The sequence below is a fragment of the Salminus brasiliensis genome, chromosome 4 (assembly GCF_030463535.1).
Source record: "Salminus brasiliensis chromosome 4, fSalBra1.hap2, whole genome shotgun sequence".
NCBI classification, from domain to species: domain Eukaryota; kingdom Metazoa; phylum Chordata; class Actinopteri; order Characiformes; family Bryconidae; genus Salminus; species Salminus brasiliensis.
In genome coordinates this window covers 29,698,164-29,716,887 of record NC_132881.1, presented here as the reverse complement: position 1 = coordinate 29,716,887, position 18,724 = coordinate 29,698,164, and the positions used below count along the sequence as shown (strand labels likewise).

Here is an 18,724-nt window from a genome sequence, read left to right as displayed (position 1 = left end):
ACCCCATCACGCTGAGCTGGCCTCAGAACTCAATAGAAACACACAAAAACTAACAGGTGGTTTCTTTCTCTGCTCTGAGTGACCGTTAATATAACTCTAAAAATGTAAATGCTAATGTAGATTAATTGCCTAATGTAGGACACTGCCACCCAGCCTGAATCAGCACAATAACACTAAGCAGTTCCAAAACCCCTAGAGTGTTTCAGCAGTCCTCACTCATTATATTCACACCTCCAAAACTTGTACACTCAGCCTACTAGCATAAGCCCTAGTCAAAGCTGGCGTGTCATCACCAGACTCCAGACAGTTATGGGAATAGGAGATGGTATGCAAACCAGGCCGTGCAACTGTGGCTTTTCCTGTGTCAGCATCCACAGCAGATGAGCTCAAACTCGACACACAACAAAGCGAAAGCCGGGGAGGCAAACAGGGATTACCGCAAGACTAAAAGCTAATACTGGCCTTTTACCATTTCCTCCTAACCATCATCCGCTGCCTCAAAAACAAATTGGACTATGTCAACTGACTACCAAAATGGCTTAACTGTCTTAAGCTAGCTAATAGCACAACTTGCGGAGAGCTATAATATGCGGCCTCTGAGTGGTGTAAGCCAGCAGATAAAAGAAGAGCTTATCTGGATTTTTTTCCACAAGACTGTTGGGGCAAAATACAACAGTTGTAAAAGGGCTTCTAACACTGAATCTGAGCATTTTTCACGCCAACCAAAGTCCTGTACTATTAATACATCGAAGAACAACTTATAATACTGAACAAATGCATTCTTTGGTACCTTTAAATTCTGCATCTGTAGCATGACGTTTAATTGAAGATGATACTGGAAGCTCTGAATTCTGACTGCTGACTGTTCTGACTTCTGATTTGTAGCCCCTACAGACTACCCTGGTTGCTTTATACAAGCCAGTGCCACTAGTTCTTACTAGAACACAAGTTTGTTGTACAAAGTCGGCATTATGAACTGTGCCCTTACCTGCTATTATCTGTGCATGGGTGGATGATGCCATAGAAGCAAGTTGAACATGTTCAGGCACGAGTGACCGCTACTTTGTGTGAAGAGGTGCTATTCCGATTCACCTTTTATTTATCAATGTAAAGATAAATCAACTGCAAATAACCCAGTTAACACATTCACACAGTAATTCAAACTTTTTTCTTTTTCTTTTTTTTTTTTTTTTGTACAAGCATGTACAAACTCCAGACAGCACACAAAGTTAAGCCTGGCACAATCAACAATGTCTCAGTCATTTCACAAATCGTGTGTAACAGAGAAAACCATTCTGTAAACTTCACCACAGAAACACATTCTTCTTCATACGAGAGACTGAATTGAGAAAACCAATCGTTCTAATAAGTAAATTGAGACTACCAGCAGTTTTTTTTTCATTGTCATTGTCTACGCTGACACCGAGTTGCCCTTTATAATTATGCAAGGTTATGAACAGGGAAGATCAGCTTTGGTATGCCACAAAGATAGGACATTCTTCATTACATTCTGAAGGGTTTCTGTCGTTCATGTGATGTGCTGTAACGGCAATGACCTACAGTTTGGCATGCGGGAGAGAATTAACGGGAAAGGATTAACTTAAAGTGCTTTAAATGCATCAGACCTCTGTCCCACAGTTTTCCCACACTGGACTGTATCATTTCTAATTGATGCTATTATATTGGTACAAGTGGTGTACTTGTGGATCTCATGATTCATTCGCTGAATTAATAAACCAACTGGAATTCAATTCAAACAGAATCAAACCTCTAACGGCATCTAAATATTATGCTTCGCTTTAGGAATTTGCTGTCTTCATCTAGTAGCCTGAATCATGCATGCTGTTATCAAACAGCAATTCTCAAAGGGAGCAACTCTGAGTTTTGACTAAGCCAGCATTATATATTATGGTCACTAGTGTGCCATCTGAGAGAGTTTTTAGCACCACATCAGGCACGGCGTCACCCACAAACACACCCATTGGCCTACGCGGCAGCAAATAAGCCAAAGTGTTAACTTGGGAATCCAGTGCTGCTCATCTGCTTTTCAAAAAAGAAGACTGTCCTGCATTCTCAGAAGTAACAGATAATGAATGGTAAATAAGGTACTTGAAATAAAGCATGTACTGAAGCTGCATCAAGATTTCAAAGAAATCTATGGTTTCAAATAAAACATGATCTGGAATATGAACAGTGGTTGGGACCAAATGACTCTCAGGTCACACATTCGCACCTTTTACAGGTGGAGTAAGAGAGATATTATGTTTCATTATATCTTCATTACATCAGGATCAGCATAAACACATTTAGTACAACTTACACATGAATGCCCAGCCCTAACATGCATCAAAGCAATCTCTCACTGACTGAATTAAACAAGCCACAAAGAATTACTGTTGTCGTGAACAGGAACTGGGTCACTACTTTGTAGTTTGAGAGTCAAAACAAGCCATCCTCAGATTACCGCAAATTGATTGTAACCATGGAGATGGCTTCACCGAGATGACTCACATACGCAGAGAGCGAATGGAGCTGCTGACACAGAAATTTCATTTTAAATTCAGTATCAGAACCAGAAGTGGACTTGAGTCGTGTCTAATTTTGTACTGGATCCCATGAAGCAGTGGGTTAATCCGACATGTTGTGGGATGTGTTGGAAAAACAGCATCAGACCATCATAAGCACTGAAAGCAAGGTTGAACTCGAACCACCTTCACACTTGTTGGCACAGGAAAATAGAGCACACATTTGTAGGCTACCGCTGCGTGGGTCTGGGAGACTTTACACAACAGCTCAACTGGAGGTAAAGGTGCATACCAACCAATACAACATTATTGTGCAGTTGAGAGCCTCAATTCAGCCAGGGTTCATTTCATTTAAGTGTGTTTGCGTCTCTATTTTGACTGACTGACCTCTATAGAAGGATGACAGGGTATGTTCAGGTCAAACTGACCAACTGAATAATGAGCAGTTAACTCTTCTGGCCTTTTTGTTATCCCTCTTTTTGTCCTTGAATTTTTTTTATCCCTTCCTTTCTTCAACTGCTGTGTGATCACGCTCTTCTCTTGAATGTGGAGAACCTATTTTGGGTCTACTCCAAATGTGACCCGTTTTCCTTGATACTGGTAGCCTCCTTTCACAATGAGAAGTGCCCTGCTGAGCATCTGGAACATGGCCGAAGTCAGCACTCAATAGTGGACTGTCACTGCTTCAGCTGTAATTGTGTAGAATGTCGCTGAAATCTATTGATCTTACTTGCAGCCTTAAGGAGTGGCCAGGGAAACACGGCATCAAGGAGCTTAAGAACAAAAGCTCTGACTGCAAACTGCAGCCCAGCCCTTAAGAAAACGTGGTGATTAATTAACTAATAATTATCTTTTCATTATATACTCCATTAGGTTTAGTTAAACAGGGCCTAGGGTTGCACCCTATTGTCGGGAAACAGTAAATTTAAATTCTTGCTCAGTCATCGAAAATCAAGTCAACAATGCATGGCCAGTGGTATTTGCTGATACTGATAAATCTGTAGGCCGTCCATATCGGCCAGACTCTGCTGCAAAGAGAAAAGCAGAACTACTCAATATATAAGAAAATTAACAGATCAAAACACAGGTTTCTTCCCAATCAGTCGCTGGTGCAAATGTATGCCACATTATTAGCCATGGCATGCACAACTCCCCCACCCCCCTCCCCAGGTATTGTGCTTATGATGAATATTTAAACATATGAAGCTGACACTCCTGCTCTGGTTTTCATGACCAACACACATGTCTTCCTGCAGTGACTCAGAAGCTTATACAGATTCGATAGGGGAATGTATCTGAGGAAGAGCAAGAATGATGACAAAGGAAAGGAGTAATCGTGCAAGGCTGCTGAGAGGTTGATGTGTTAATCTGATCAAACTGCAGCATGACTCACTGACCACCAGGAAACACTCCCATGACCTCAGCAAGAGGAGGGGACAGATCCCTAATGTTAGTAACCATGACAACCCTGACCATTTGAGCAAAGAAAAGGGGGCATAAAGATTTTTTTAGGCTTTTTAATAGCCTGTCGCCCTCTCCCACTCCTGTGTAGAATGTTCTAGAATGCCTGTCTGCTTTGATCACCGTCATGCCCAAAAATAAAACAGACACACACACACCCAGACACACACACACACACACACACACACACACACCCACACCCACCACTGTTCCCAGGAGGCTTTGAGACACACTTTTCTCCTAACAATGACAACCAGTAGAGAAGACAAGAAAAGCCTTCAGTCCTTTCATTTCTCCACTGACTTGGTTGCAGGCCGGAAAACTGGCTTGCTAACACCTCAACTGACAACAGATAAATAGATTTTCACCCTTTCTCTACGAAATCACCTTATAACTGCATGAAATGGTAAATACACAGACAACAGCTTGTGTCTCGAATTGGAGAATTGATTTTGTCCAACTAATCTCTTTCCAACAAGCCTGTCCACTTCCCTCACACACCATTCTTCATGGGAATAGAGAAGATAAAAACTGCCCAAACATCTTCCACACTGCATTTTCCCGTAATTACTATGAATGTATGCCTTGAGTTTAAGAAAAGAAAAAAATATATATAGAAATATATAGGGTCGGAGTAACTGGAACTAAATAGTGGTTCGTGAGAAATCTCTAGACTTGTTCAGACCAAAGGAAATCCACAAAGCTGAAAAATGGACTGAACCTTTCTGTATTTTCTTATGATGATTTATGTAACTCACATGTTTACGCATAGCCACACTAATGAGGTGAGTTATGGAAGTCATTGTGTAGGCATGTCTACAGTCTGTTGTTGTATCTATACTGAGTAAAGACTGTATCTGAACCTCCTCCCAGTTACGAGAAGCTCCACACAGGCAAATGGTCCATTGGGAAGCAGTTTTTTTTTTTGGCAGCAAAACAGGGTTTAGCACCACACCACAGCAATCAATAGCACGAGTTGGACTATGAAAAGGAGACACTTCTAGAAGCGCAGGAGCATGTCATGAACTTCAGAATCGTAACAATAACACCTCAATGCTTTATATGTTTGTTTGCTTGCAGACAGATGTATTGAACAAAACTGCTGTTTTCAGGGACAACTACAAGGGTGATAACCAGACAAAATCAAAAGCAGCAACTGCAGCGCATGTCGGGGTAAAAGTTTTACTGTCCAGGGCAAAGTCTCTTATATACAAACTACACATCTTTTCTGTTTATGACCCAAGTCCACCACACTGCTCTTGTCCTTTCTTGTCATACCATAAACTAGGCACAGAACTTTTTCAAAGCACTTTGTCCAAACGAATCATTCCAAAACTCTGCACTTGTTCTCCTCGCCAGCTCAGTATTCCCACTCGTCCGTCTTCATGTCAAGGTAGCTGAGGATGTTCTGGGCATATTTCACCGCTTGTTTACGAGCTGCTTTCGTTCCCTGGTCCCCCTGAGGGTCCACAGCATCCAGAGCTAGTAGCTGTTTGGTTAGCAGCTCCTCAAGCACCATGTAGCTCTTGTCAGCTCTCTTGCCGTCAAAGCCTAGCACTTGGGCCTGCAAGTCGGACAAGCTTGCCAAGACACGCCACACAGCCGCATGAGGCATGGGCTCATCCGGGCCTGGATTGCGACGGCCGAGGACTTCGTGGAGGTCCAGGTAGGTGATGACAGCCTGGATTTCTAGCACGGCCCTTCGGCGTGCTTCCCTGATGCAGGGGTTTCGCCCTGTGTCCACTTGGTCCAGACGAGTCAGAAGACTCTGAAGCTCTGCCCCTTGTCCTGCCACGCCCTGTCGGAGGACCTCCGCCCGCAGCACAGACACGCGGCCCCGGATAGTTTCAATCTCACGGATCGAGTCGTTTTGGGCCAAATCATACCTAGGTGTTAAAAAGGGGAAAAAAGAGCACTCACTGACAAAGTTACAGTGTAATTATTTTGTAATGTTGCTTTTTCTAAATTTATTTATTTAGTTAATTTGACATCTTTACAAAGACCACCTTATTTCACTATACCTAGATATGCACGGTAAGGTGTTATTTCAATATTTTCCTAAAACTGAACTTCTTGAGGCCTTCAGAAAATGTGATGCCGTGCTGTCTAGCAAAACCCTGTAACTAAACTGGTCTATGACTACCATGACCTTACTGCTGGAGAATCCACTCAGGGCTTTTCCCACATATCCCACTGTAAAATGAAGTGTTCCCTTCTGTCTGTGTGTTGAAACCAATTACTTGTAAATGTCCACTCAAACCACTAATTTAAATTAAAAAAAGATACATGCTATGAGGTTTGAGGGAAGGTTAGAGGAAGACACCATGCTGGACAAAGCTACTTAAAATAACTGCATTTCAGGAGTGCTGTTAGAAACTTGTTCTCTCCACACCAAGTCATGAACCTACTGAGCGTGGCGAAAGAAGCACAGCAGGTCTGGCTCTGCTGATAGTGCTCCTACATGCGGATGCTGTTGAATAAAGTCGGTTCATGCTGATCACCTTGCTGTCTCAGTGAATAAATATACTTATATATAAATAATAATAAATATATATATTATAATAAATATATATATATAATAAATAAATATAGTTCTCATGCTGTCTAGGGACAGTTTAATTGCACACAGTTCATGTCAAACAGTCAACAAAGCATGGCACCTTAAACCTAGGTTAAAGAACACTCAAAAGTACTAGTATTTAAAACCAGCTGTTCATATGAACAGCCAGCTGTCCATGTAGAGTTCTATGAATAATGTGTTAGCGGTAGCTTTATTGCTCTAGCTAGGACCAACTTTCAGTTGTAGTCATTAGAGAATCTATGGTTAAAAAATGTAAATTGTAGTTCTTATGTAACTGTTCCACTCCAAGTTGACATTTTCATCCAAGACAACATAAGCAGCATGTATTTAAGAGGAAGGTGTACAATTCCCCAGTCTCTAGTAACTCTTTAACTGTAAATACGCGTGGGTGTGTATGCAGGTTACCTGAAAGTGTCATCTCCCTCCCCCTCTAGGTCGAGGTGTTTGAGCAGGCCATTAATCTCCTCCACTACTTGTTTCCTATAGTTTCTGACTGCTGAGTTACTGGACACATCCAGAGCATCGAGTTCCACCAGCAGCTCGGTGAGAACGCGCGCTAAGTGGGCACAGCTGTCCCGCCCACTCAGTCCCATCAATAGAGCTACCAGCTGGCAGCGGGCACCACTCACCTGTAAAACATCATTCAATTAGCCTAGTCTGAAGTTGATGTCCCAAACGGCTAGTATTAAATACTAGTTACGTATAAGTAATTCATGCTTTTTGTTCTCTCTCTCTCTCTACTGCACTGGACACTGGATGATCATGACATACACACATGGACATCATGTGATATCACAAATTTTAAAATAGGCACATGCTCAGGGCAGAGATGTGCTCACACTGATGGCAGATGTGTCCCTAATGGTTTGTTTACAAAATGTTTATTACACATGTGTGAGTCTTCAAAGCAGAAAGACTAGAAGAATGAGTGCTTGTTGAATGACTGTCCACGCCCCCAACCCCCCCATCACTAACCTGCACCATCACATGGTTGATGCGCTGCACGGCTTCATGGGTCTCATCAGACAAAGGCAGAGCGAGTGTGTGCATGCGTACACGACCCTCCAGCACTTCCTGTACAGCACAGACTCGTGTGAGAGCTCGGTACCGAGCTTTTCTGAGAGGCACGCTTCCTCCTGTCTTCACTTGGGCCAGTCGCATGGCCACATCCTGCACAGCCTCCACCAGCTCTTCGCCACTCTCCGTGGCCTCCTGGGCCTGGCCTTGCCTGAATGGCGCCACAACCCCAGCCAGCAAGAGGCGCTGTGCCTCCCGGCTTAGCTCCTCAATGGCTAGTCGTGATGGGTGAGTGGCGTTGCCCTCCAGGTAGCGTAGCAGCCCCTCCACCTCTCCTGCTACTCGCTTCCGAGCCTGCTGCAGTTCCATCCGGCCTTCCGTCTCCACCTTAGAGAAATGCACACATACACATTTGTCATTTTGATGTAATGTATGATCGCACATACTGACAGTGACAGTCTGTCACTCAAGAGTTCAATTGCTTTCAATAGCAAATATATAAAACTGAACAAATATACTACAGCATTTAATGACATTCAGAGGGGAGTTTTCCAAAAGCAGTCAACCTTGGTGAATAACGAACTCATGAAGGATGTGAAAAAAGAAAGGTTTTGCGAGTGTTTCCTCGAAACCATTGCTTGCTGCAGCTCAACTATGTAACTACGTAAAGTGGGTAGGATAGCGCTCACAACTGTGTAACGCTGCACAACCCAGTCATACTAATGTAATATCCTGTAATTTACTCTACCACATAGGAGTAGAGTCCATATGGGGGGCCACAGGCAATAAACCAATTCACCAATTCTAACATAATTCATAATGAATCAGTTTAAAGCATATCTTTGCTGACTAAAACAGACAGAGGCCAAACCTCAAACATCAGTTCAACTCATTTAGATTTACAGTATGTCTATCACATTCAGAAATGTTTAAATGTGTTAAAACAACATTATTATACTGATTCTGAATTTGAATGACTAAAGTATCAATTAAATTAATTAAACTTTTTTTATTAAATTAAATCATTCATTACTCTGATTACAGACATTTTGGGAAACCACTCAATTTACAAACACTCCTAAGAACTAGATAAATGTTGTACTTGGCGTTACAAAGCTTTTGGAAAACTCACCCCAGGCCAGTTCAATATGCAAAAAACAAACGAGGTATGTCTAATAGTAATTCTGTTTTTACACTTAGGGTCATTTGTATTTAAGAATTACAGTTAAACTGTTATATTATTCAAAAGGACGTTGGGACAATTGAGCTGTTTTGTGGAGATCTTAGCTGTAAGCTTTATTTAAGTCTTAGTGACAAAACAACACAATAACAACTGGCACCTAATGGGAACCTCCTACACTGCACCGCAATGCTGCCATTTGAGATTACAGGAAATTACATTCCCATGCTAATTCCAGCCAGGGTTTGTGGGACAAATTATTTTGGAGAAGAGAAAATCCTAACATGATTAAAGCACCAGACACAAAGTATTTATGGAAAGTGTGAGGTTCTCTACCTAAAGTACAGCATCCATTGCACTTCACAGATACATTCAAATGTGTCCATTGATATGGGATATCTAGGACTGACAATGATAGCTAATAATTAACACCTTGTTAGGGCGGACATCCCAAACTACTGTTTTTACAAAACAGATTCATAACCCACATATACTCATTGGCCACTTGATACACCTAGCTTGTGTCAACACTCATTGTCCATTTTATCAGGTCCACTTACTATACACAGTTATGGTTGAATGTTTACATAGACTCATCCTGGGCATGAATGGCATTGCAATATTTTTTCCTCAATAAGTGTATGTAAACATCAGACCACAACTGCATCTTGCATCTGTTTTACTGCACAATTTTCTTTATTCCATTTATCAATGTTTGGACACCATTGAACCAGCACTGAGAATGTGATGTATGTGGAGCATTCTCTGCACTGCAGTGACATATTAGTGGGTGTTGTGATGGTACAACTGGGTCAGACACACGTTACTGCCCCTGTATAAAAGACACATCTACACAAGGTGTTGGTCCACCTTGCAGACAGAGTTAGAGACCACAACATATCTGTTGCGGCACAGTTTGAGTTATTATCAGCTGCCTATCCTCAAACTAGCAGTGACTTTGCATTGTTTCCTCCACTGTTCAAATGCTGCTACTGCTGCTGCATGTGATCCTTTCTGGGCAGCCCACACACACACTAACATTGTCACTGCTGAGAATGCTCCATCAACCAAATACACCTGCCCAGTGGTGGTCCGGGGCAATGATGAATGAAGAAAAGGTCAGCTAGCAAACTAGAGAAACAGGTGGACTTCGATCAATAGCAGACCCACAATGCAACTATATGGTAAGTAGACAATGAGTGTAGACACAAAGTAAGTGTGCCTAATACAGAGGTCAGAGAGGGTAAGCGTGAGACTAGGTAGTTTTGCAAGCCGTTTTATTTTCTGGAACAACAGGATATTTGAATTAGTGTTGCTGAAGTATCTCTTCTGCATTTGTTCAACCTGGAATTCTAAAATTGTGAAAAAACAATCACAATGCTAATATCAATTGCTGCAAAAGCAACATTCCTTGAAACTATTGAGTGCGATTCAAAATCTGACCCATACAAACGATCGAGGTCCCCTTTGCGCATATCAATATATTGCACACCCCTTCTCCATTAACATTACCATCTCAGCTCCTGACCTGATCGACCTCCAGCTGAAGCCTTGTCATCTCTCGTTCCAGCCGCTTGTACTCTCTGTCGCTCTGCAGGCCACTGAAGGAGCACACTTGCGGCCCCAGCGTGGCCACCTCTCTTTGAAGCTCATCCAGTCGTGCCAGGGTGGGGTGCTGCCCAGGATATGGGCCCTGAGGTCCTGCGAACGCCTGGAACGGCCCCGGCATCTGCTGAGTCTGCTGCTGCTGCTGACTGCCATGATCCATTGTCCTCTTCCCACCATCAAAGGGCTTCCCAAAAAGGCTGAAAGGGAGGGGGGGGGGGGGAAACAAGGAAGAGAGCAAGTGTAGGAGTGAGTGTCATTGAGACACACAGAGAAAGGGAGAGATTGGGATAGGAAGCTAAGGTGAGGAGAAAGGTATAGGAGGATAGAAGCGAGACTTTTCCAGAACCTTTGAGACAAATGAAGCCATGAAGGCATTTCGGGAGCTCCTCTAACTGAAATTTGCTTTCCAAACAAACTCCAAGCTCTTATTCACAGCAATACAGGACCTCAACATGCATTTAAAGAGATATTATCTGGACAAATTAATACAGGTTGCTGCCTGTATCTGGCCAACACAGCCTGTTTTCCCACATATCTAGGTGCACCACCCCTTGTGAAGGACCACAGCAAACAAATTTGCTGAATGCCCAATATTCAAAGACAAGAACCAGCTTACGAAGCCTGGTAAGTTTTGGTAGATTACTTGGTGAAAAAGAAGCCACTCTTGTCCTGTGTAATTAAATGGCCTTTGCGAGTAGAACAGTCTGACATGAGCTGCAGCCGGACTGATAATTAAAAGCTGGTATTTATGGAACGAAAATCAGAGGGCTCGATGCCCAGCTCCAGTGCCACAACTGTTACCCGGGCTTTGATCCACAGCCCTCTCTGGCCATAAGTTAAATTAATGAAGCCGTCGCACAGTGAGAGTGCCTGTCTGACAGTACCAGTCTGGCCAAAACATCCTAACCGGGATCCCTGGTTGTCAATTACTTTCCTCACCCCATGCATGCAGAATGAAGTAAATGCTACCCTACCTGAATGGAGACATGAATCTATGCTTTTTCCTTTAACAAATTTTAAAAAATGTGTTCCCTTTAGGAGACACAGTAGCAAAGACCAAATATTGCCAGTGTTTGTTGCCTGAAGTTCACAATTTGATTCAAGGCATATCATGGAGGCAGTACTTACAAGCCCAGCTGCAGCAGGGGTATCCAGTTAGAAATTAGATGTCCTCAAAAAACCAACTGCAATGAAGAAGCACACGAGCAAAACTCTGTGTGCTCACTCTCTGCAGTTTCAGAGACCTCGGAAAACATTTTATTGGCCACAGAGGGCTGCGGCTATTCCACAGAGATGTGTCTGTGAGGTCACAATAGACAGGTCATGCTCTCGGCTCTTAAAGGGACAGCGTTAAAGAAGAAGCTGAGTGTAAATACATAAATATATACATCACAAAACCTTGGATCTCAATTTTTAACCTCATGTAAAAAAAACTAATTTGACAGTTGTTCTTTACATTAGGTCAGAGTTTTATAATGAATGGACCAATAGAAATGCTCCAAAATGACTCCTAAAACAGAATCTTTTTTACACTGACTTCCATTAGAAGTTAAGGTTTTTTCCGTCTCCTGTATAGTTGCTATTTTGGAAATACAAGGTTTTTGTGTGACTGCAGTGATATACTTTATACCATAATATTCCACATAATGGCTAGATTCTATTATTGTCTTATGATAAGCAGCGGAGCAGGGGGTATTCTTCTACCGGAGTAGGCCTCTAGGGGTTAATAGTCTACTTGTCTTATATGCTTATATAACCAGGTGAAGAGAAATTCCTTCATGTGGAAGAATGCTGCTCCATCCCACGGTCATTCGCTGTGCATTTGGCAGTGACCGTGAAAAAGGATAAAGCAGACACACGCGGATATGGACTGTGTGGGGGCATAAATACATTCACCTCTAGGGTGACTTACATGATATTTTAGGTGGGTTTAAACTAACGGTACAACTGTTTCCGGCTGACATCTACAAACACGGATATTTGGTCATTGTTTATAGCTGTCTGTGCGTCCATGTCATTACATTTGCATGAGATCATTAGGAAAAATATCTGCCAGCTGTGAAAGCACATTCAACACCTTCTGTGAGATTTTATTTAAGGTGTGAAATGGAACCTGAAATGACAGCATGCACTGGACCAGAGTGGGGTCAGGAAGGGCTGCTGAACCTGCTGCACAGCTGTCCATGTTCACTCATTTAGCAGAAGATGCCCTGATTATGTTCTCGGTCATGGGTCTGCTCCAGGATTCTGATTATGAAGTCCCTGGTGAGCCTGGGCACAACACGAAAGCTCTGGATTATATGTTAGGGTGGGGCGAGGGAGCCCAAATGCCATCCATGCCCAAACCTATTAGTGAGTGCAAGAAAGAACATGACGCTGGATGCATCAGGACCAAACATCTGGTGAATCGGTACACCAGCCGGTTAAAGTGTCTGTGAAACTGTGACACTAAGGTTCTGCAGACTCCTTTAGTGACCATTTACTGCCAGTGTGGCTCGTAAGGATTTCACCCTGCCTGTAGCTGAGGTATTGTAAAGGATCCCCCTTTCTGGAACAGTCCATCTAATAGATGTATGAAGAGCGTGTAGAGTAGGTCAATAACCCAGATGATGATGATGAAGAAGACACTGCACATGGTAAATGAGATCAAAATACTGCCAGCACGTTAAATCACTATTTCGCTTATCTTTATCGTTCACACGTGGATATGAACCACATAAAGCAAGAGGCTGATCCGCATTCATGCACCTCGGCAATGTTAGCTACCTACGCCCACCAAACGAGCCCTGCGCTTAGCATTCACGTTCATATCAGAAAAAGGCATTTTTGTCATCTTATAGGCGATGAAACGAGAATGCATGAGTGCAATCCGCGGCTCGACACACCACCAACACCAGCACCAGCACAAACACCAGCACCACCTCCACCTCCTTCTCCACAGATGCGCAGAATATTTCTCACCTCTTCAACACGCCGAAGACGTTCGCGCACATTTCTGAAGAGGCCCGTTTCCATAAGCCGTGCTGCTAAATTGCTGGGCGCCTTGAGATACTTCAGTAATCGATGGCACGCTGAGCTTGCAGCTGCTGTGTATTCGGGGGCTTTTTAGGCTGTAGATTTGCGTTTAGTCGAGCTAAGCTGCATTGGCGCCCCTCCCATCCCACGCCACGCCACGCCACGCCACGCCACGCCACGCCACGCAGCCCAGGCGCAGATAGACAGGCCGGGGGAACCAATTCTGAGAGCAGGAGGGAGCAGCTGCTGCTGCTGCTGCTGCTGCTGGGTTTTACACACTCCACACACGGATGTACTACTCATAAATTAATATAGCTAACCACTGCCCCCAAAACATGACACATTTCATAATTCGAGACCAACAGCTTCAACCCCTCCAGAGCCCCGCCCTTTAGTCTTCAACCCTGCATAATCTCGTCCTTCCAGAAGACTAGATGGTTTAATCTTTTATGTACATGGACGTCAGTCACTAGTTAGCTCTCAGTGTAGTCCTGTAGCAAGTTTTACAGCCAAGAGAGACCACGCAGCTAGTTATACGTCTAAATAAAGCGAGTGTTTACTGTATCTATATTAAAGACTAGCCCCGACCTTTCAAAATAATCCGCTTGAACTGAGAGATGCTCAAAGCCTTTGTGTCTCTCTGAGCCTCACAGAACAGAGGGAGCGACGATTTGGAGCTCAGGTTAGCACACAACAAGCTACAGACCGGCCTCTGTATAAGACTGTCAGTCCAGTAAACAAGGCACGGAACAGACCCCTCACTTAGTACAGTATAATCTCAGCCTTTCAACGTTAACTAGCTACCTACCTGCATAACCAGCGCACAGCCATCGGGACATCAGTGTGTGAGAGAAACAACCCCAGCGGGACCAGCTAGCTAACTCCCACCAATGACCAGCGGGGACAAAAACACCCGGATAGAAGACAACAGACAGCGAGCCCAAGTTCATTAACAGTCCATATCCCACGCTGTATCAATAATGTAGTCCGCTGTTTAACAAAACAAAACAAAAAAATAGTGATAGATATTCATGTTATGATTTCTGGTCTCGTTTCTTTTTTATTATTTTTTTAAAGTGTGGAGTTTCAAAGTCTTCACCGATAATAGTTCCGTGTGACAGTCCACAGCTATCCTATCTAGCTATCTACATCACTGCTCAAAGACTACAGCCTTCTAGCGTAGTTTAATAATCTATTATTTTATATTTGTATCAATATGGAGACTTTAGAAATTTAGGTGTAAGACTTCTCGTAGTTTAAAACCCGTGAAACGTGTTTTGGTCGTCCAGTTTAATAACAACAGGAAGAGCACCTCCCGGAGCTGAAGAGTGAAGGCGGAAACAAAAAAAAAAAAAAAAAAACCCCTGCAAAAGTCTTTCCTTTCAGAGACAAAACATTAAATAAACGCACACGTTAATTACGTTTAACTAACTATTTAAGTAAAACGAGTAGTGGATTATTTTAAAGTGAAAGTCTTATAATTAGGTGCCGATATCTAACTCAATAAAAAGCAGGCAAAAGTGTATATATATGTGTGTGTGTGTGTGTGTGTGTGTGTGTGTGTGTGTGTGTGTGTAAGTAAGTAAGTAAACACCCGATTATATAAAAATAAGAGGTAAACATTTTAAAACATAAATGTATAAAACAAGGGTTTAATTGTTTGGTGGCTCATTATGCAGTGGGGTACATGGACTAAACTGCACTAGATCTCACAAATGATTTCATTTTACAATTAAATGCATGTGGTTGTCTTGTTAAAAAACAGCTTATTCAAATGCCAAGAAACTCAACTGGGTCATGTTTGCCAAAGCACAAAAATCATCAGCACAAAAATGAGAATCACTGTGAACACTCTCTACCTTATGTTAAGACAGTGTACTGAGACTAGGACTGAGAACCTCTGTAAAGACGCATTGCTAAATTAACAATGCATGTAAGGTCTGGAGGACAGCATTTCTAAAGCGAGTTGGAGAAGACTTTTATTTTAAAAGCTGCCCATGACAGACCCAAGTTTTTCTTAAATGAATTGAGGCTGGCTTCACGTGCTGCCGTATAAAGACGGGGGCAGTGGGTAGCTTGTGAGGTCATCGTGGGTTTGTAAATGCTGGTGGTAGAGAGGCAGTTAATAGGTATGAAACAGGACTGATCGAAATGAATACCAGGGCAGTGGGCTGTTTGTTTTTTAGGTCTCAGCGTTACGCTGCTGGTGTCCTGAAGAGCAAGCGACACTGCGCTAGCCAACCTCAAGAAGAGCTAGCAGAGGTAGCTATGTCTCTACCCAGCTAACATGATCCCTGTCCCCAGCGTTCACTAGGGAGGCTAAACTTATGTCCGTGTCAGATTCATAGTGTATAATCTGTATAAATCTCTATAAAGGTTAGGTCTGTTATTATAGTAGAATAATGTTGTGTGGGATCAACAGTGAAACCATGAATTCTAAGGGCAGTTTTGTTTATGGGAAACATTTGCAGTACTGTTTTATTATAACCACTGTTCATTAGTGTTACTGTTATTAGTATTCTGACCTTAGTTCTGTTTGTGTTACAGTACCATCACCAGACCATATCTTGATAATACAGTGAACAATTGCAAATGGGTTAAAATGCCAAATAATGTATTTTCTTCTTCTTCTTCTTCTTCTTCTTCTTCTTCTTATTATTATTATTATTATTATTATTATTATTATTAGATATATATTTTTGTGCTATATAGTAAAACCATGATTTGGTACATATTTAACAGTATATAAATAAAATATTAATGTACAGAGCAAAGAATGATACAGAGTGTTTAGTCTTATTTGCAAAGGGCAGAGTGATGTGGCTACAGCTTTTCGTGGTTTATTTCTATATATATATAAATTACACCCCCCCCCCCCCCCCTTTCTTCTTATGGTACTTTTGTAATACTTTTTTTTGCAATGCCAGATGGATATGGATATGGATATATAAGTTTGAAGTAAGTCATCCTTTACAGCCTGGCCTCATCAGTATATCCAGTTACTTTTCCTTTGGCATCTACTGCATCTTTAATCAGGAGAGGCGTCTCAATTACGTTACCCATGCAATAGCCCACGAAAGTGTTAATGATGATTAGGCTGCAGCATGTATTTACATTGAAAGGTATTTAAACATTTGGTTATGGTGTGCCAGTGTGTTCAGGCATTGTTCTATCTACTGTTCAAACTTACTGTTTTGTGTGTTGATTTTACTAAGAAAACCAAATTCAAACCGGGCCCAACCTCGAAGTGTGACTGGATCGGGCCACCTGACAGACTGTCGAATCTGCGACCGATCATTTATCACATCCCCGAGAATGAGACCCAGCTGGAGAGGAGACTGAGGCATCTGCGGCAGGAAACGGAGGACTGGAACCATGAATTCTGGACCCATCAGAACCTCACGTTTAGTAAGGTATAACCTACGACCCAGCTTTGTCAAAGAGTTGTTTTATATATATATATCTTTTATCCACTAGAGTGCAGCATTATCATTTGCTGTGTTGGAGGGGTCTGCTCAGACATGAAATTAAAGCCTGAGCCCGACATGGCCGATACTGTTAGATTGACCGCCTGACCAGAGAGAGGCCAAACTAGTCTGACATTGTAGGTGACAAATCATTCCAGTAGTCTGCTCCGGTAGAAGTGTGTGTTGTACTGTTTTAACTTTAAATGATACATTTACAGGAAAAAGATGACTATGTCCTGTCACAGCTGAAGGCAAAGGGCATGACTGAAAGAGATGAGAGAGGTTAGTGATCAAAATAACTCTGTTCTTTAAACACATTTCCATGTTGCAGTAAAATAGTTCTTCAACCAAATACAAATAAGAAATGTGAGTCCTTTAAAAAGTCAGCATTAAATAACTATACAACTTTTCAACTTGCTGTTGCACTTCATAGACTCAGATCAGTAAGACATTGCTTAGTATTCTAACCATCACTGGCCAATTACCTAAACTGGAAAGGCATCTTTAATTGAAGTGGAAGATTACATTAGAAAAGTGATTTATTAGGAGTTATGCAACTTTTGCTAGTGTCTTGTTCTGCTTTTTAGGGCGAAAAAGGACTTTGAGTAGTGAGGAAATGGCAGTCTTCTACAAACACTTCCTGGACAAAAACTTTAAAAAACATGCAAGCTATAACAAGTAGGTTACAACCCCTCTAATGTGTGCTTTAACTAAAATTTGAATTTTACTGCTGATTATTATTATTATTATTTTTATTATTATTTATTAACCAGAATAAAGAGGAATTCAATAAAGTGGTATAATTAACATGCGTGCATCCCCAACCTTATTCACATTATTCTGAACTCTTTTTACAGAGAATGGTACAGACGGAACTTTACCATCACAATCCTGATGGCCAGAGTTGCTCTGCACAACATGCAGAGGACAATAACTGGACAGGCAAGGAGTAAAAGCAAACCTACTGTGATGCCCAAATAAAGACAATGTAAAGACTATTTCTTGCTACCTCTTTTCTCTTTCCACAAAACAATTGCATGTTATTGGTTCAGATGTTTGGTCATACATATGTTTTTCAATATGACTTTGAAATTGTTAAAGTGCTCAATCATTTTGCCACACTTTTGTTACACTTCAGTACCGTACAATCAAATCAGTTTCACATATAGTACACACAATACAGCTAGCAGTGAAATGCATATCTAGTCACATGAGAAAATAAAATAAAGACAAGGCTGAAAATAAAATGTATACAGAGGTAATAAGATGCACATCTCAAAGCAGACACGTTATCCGGCTCATTTTAAAGCAGCTGGCAGACAAACCGGCAACTTGCAGCCACTGGTACGTCAACTAGCACAACCTAAAGCAGCTGGGCACGTCCTAGAGCCGGCACTTTAACTAAGCACGATATGAGCTAACTGTTTTTGTCTTTTCCACAGAGCTCTGGTTCCACTTCATCTGTCACAATGTGAGGCAGATACTGTACATTTTCACCAATAGCAAATCAATAGAACCTGCCACTATGTTCCAGACTTTAAGGTATATCTATTGCTGGACTGGCTTAATTGCATTTGTTCAACTTGACAAATAATTGCAATTAAACAAAATTTGGATATTTAATTAAAACTGAGTTGTTGTTTTTTTTTTGTTTGTTTTTTCACTTTTATTTTTGATGTGTGCGAATAATGATACATTTTAGGCATTACAGCATGCAAAGTAAAAAGTTAATTATTAGTGGCAATATTTAGGCTTTGATTGTTGATCTTCAGATTTAATCCTCCAAAGGCAATGTAGAGCAGCTGGTTTATGCTGGTTGACCAGCAAAGCAGTGTTTAGAACATATGCTGTTTTTGTTAGCGAACACCTA

The 18,724-nt window shown here is 41.9% G+C and overlaps 2 protein-coding genes across 5 annotated transcripts; one reads left to right on the top strand and one right to left on the bottom strand.

The window, feature by feature from the left end:
* Positions 1–1,138: 1,138 nt before the first annotated feature.
* bag5 (BCL2 associated athanogene 5) lies at positions 1,139–14,663 on the bottom strand. Of its 3 annotated transcripts, none has more exons than XM_072677928.1 (5): positions 13,334–14,663; positions 10,293–10,569; positions 7,543–7,971; positions 6,973–7,196; positions 1,139–5,872 (listed from the first exon to the last, which is right to left on the bottom strand). In XM_072677928.1, exons 1-5 carry the CDS (start codon positions 13,363–13,365, stop codon positions 5,347–5,349), a joined length of 1,488 nt encoding a protein of 495 aa, XP_072534029.1. In that variant the 5' UTR covers positions 13,366–14,663; the 3' UTR covers positions 1,139–5,346. The 3 variants fall into 3 exon arrangements, with proteins under 3 accessions (XP_072534029.1, XP_072534030.1, XP_072534031.1); XM_072677929.1 differs by having other exon boundaries at positions 14,196–14,663; XM_072677930.1 differs by lacking the exon at positions 13,334–14,663 and adding an exon at positions 11,501–13,269.
* Positions 14,664–15,419: 756 nt separating this feature from the next.
* coa8 (cytochrome c oxidase assembly factor 8) lies at positions 15,420–18,724 on the top strand. Of its 2 annotated transcripts, XM_072676909.1 has the most exons (6): positions 15,420–15,649; positions 16,603–16,800; positions 17,073–17,136; positions 17,442–17,532; positions 17,712–17,842; positions 18,297–18,724. In XM_072676909.1, the coding sequence occupies exons 1-5, from the start codon at positions 15,539–15,541 to the stop codon at positions 17,833–17,835; spliced, it is 588 nt and encodes a 195-aa protein (XP_072533010.1). In that variant the 5' UTR covers positions 15,420–15,538; the 3' UTR covers positions 17,836–17,842; positions 18,297–18,724. The 2 variants fall into 2 exon arrangements, with proteins under 2 accessions (XP_072533010.1, XP_072533009.1); XM_072676908.1 differs by lacking the exon at positions 18,297–18,724 and having other exon boundaries at positions 17,712–17,852.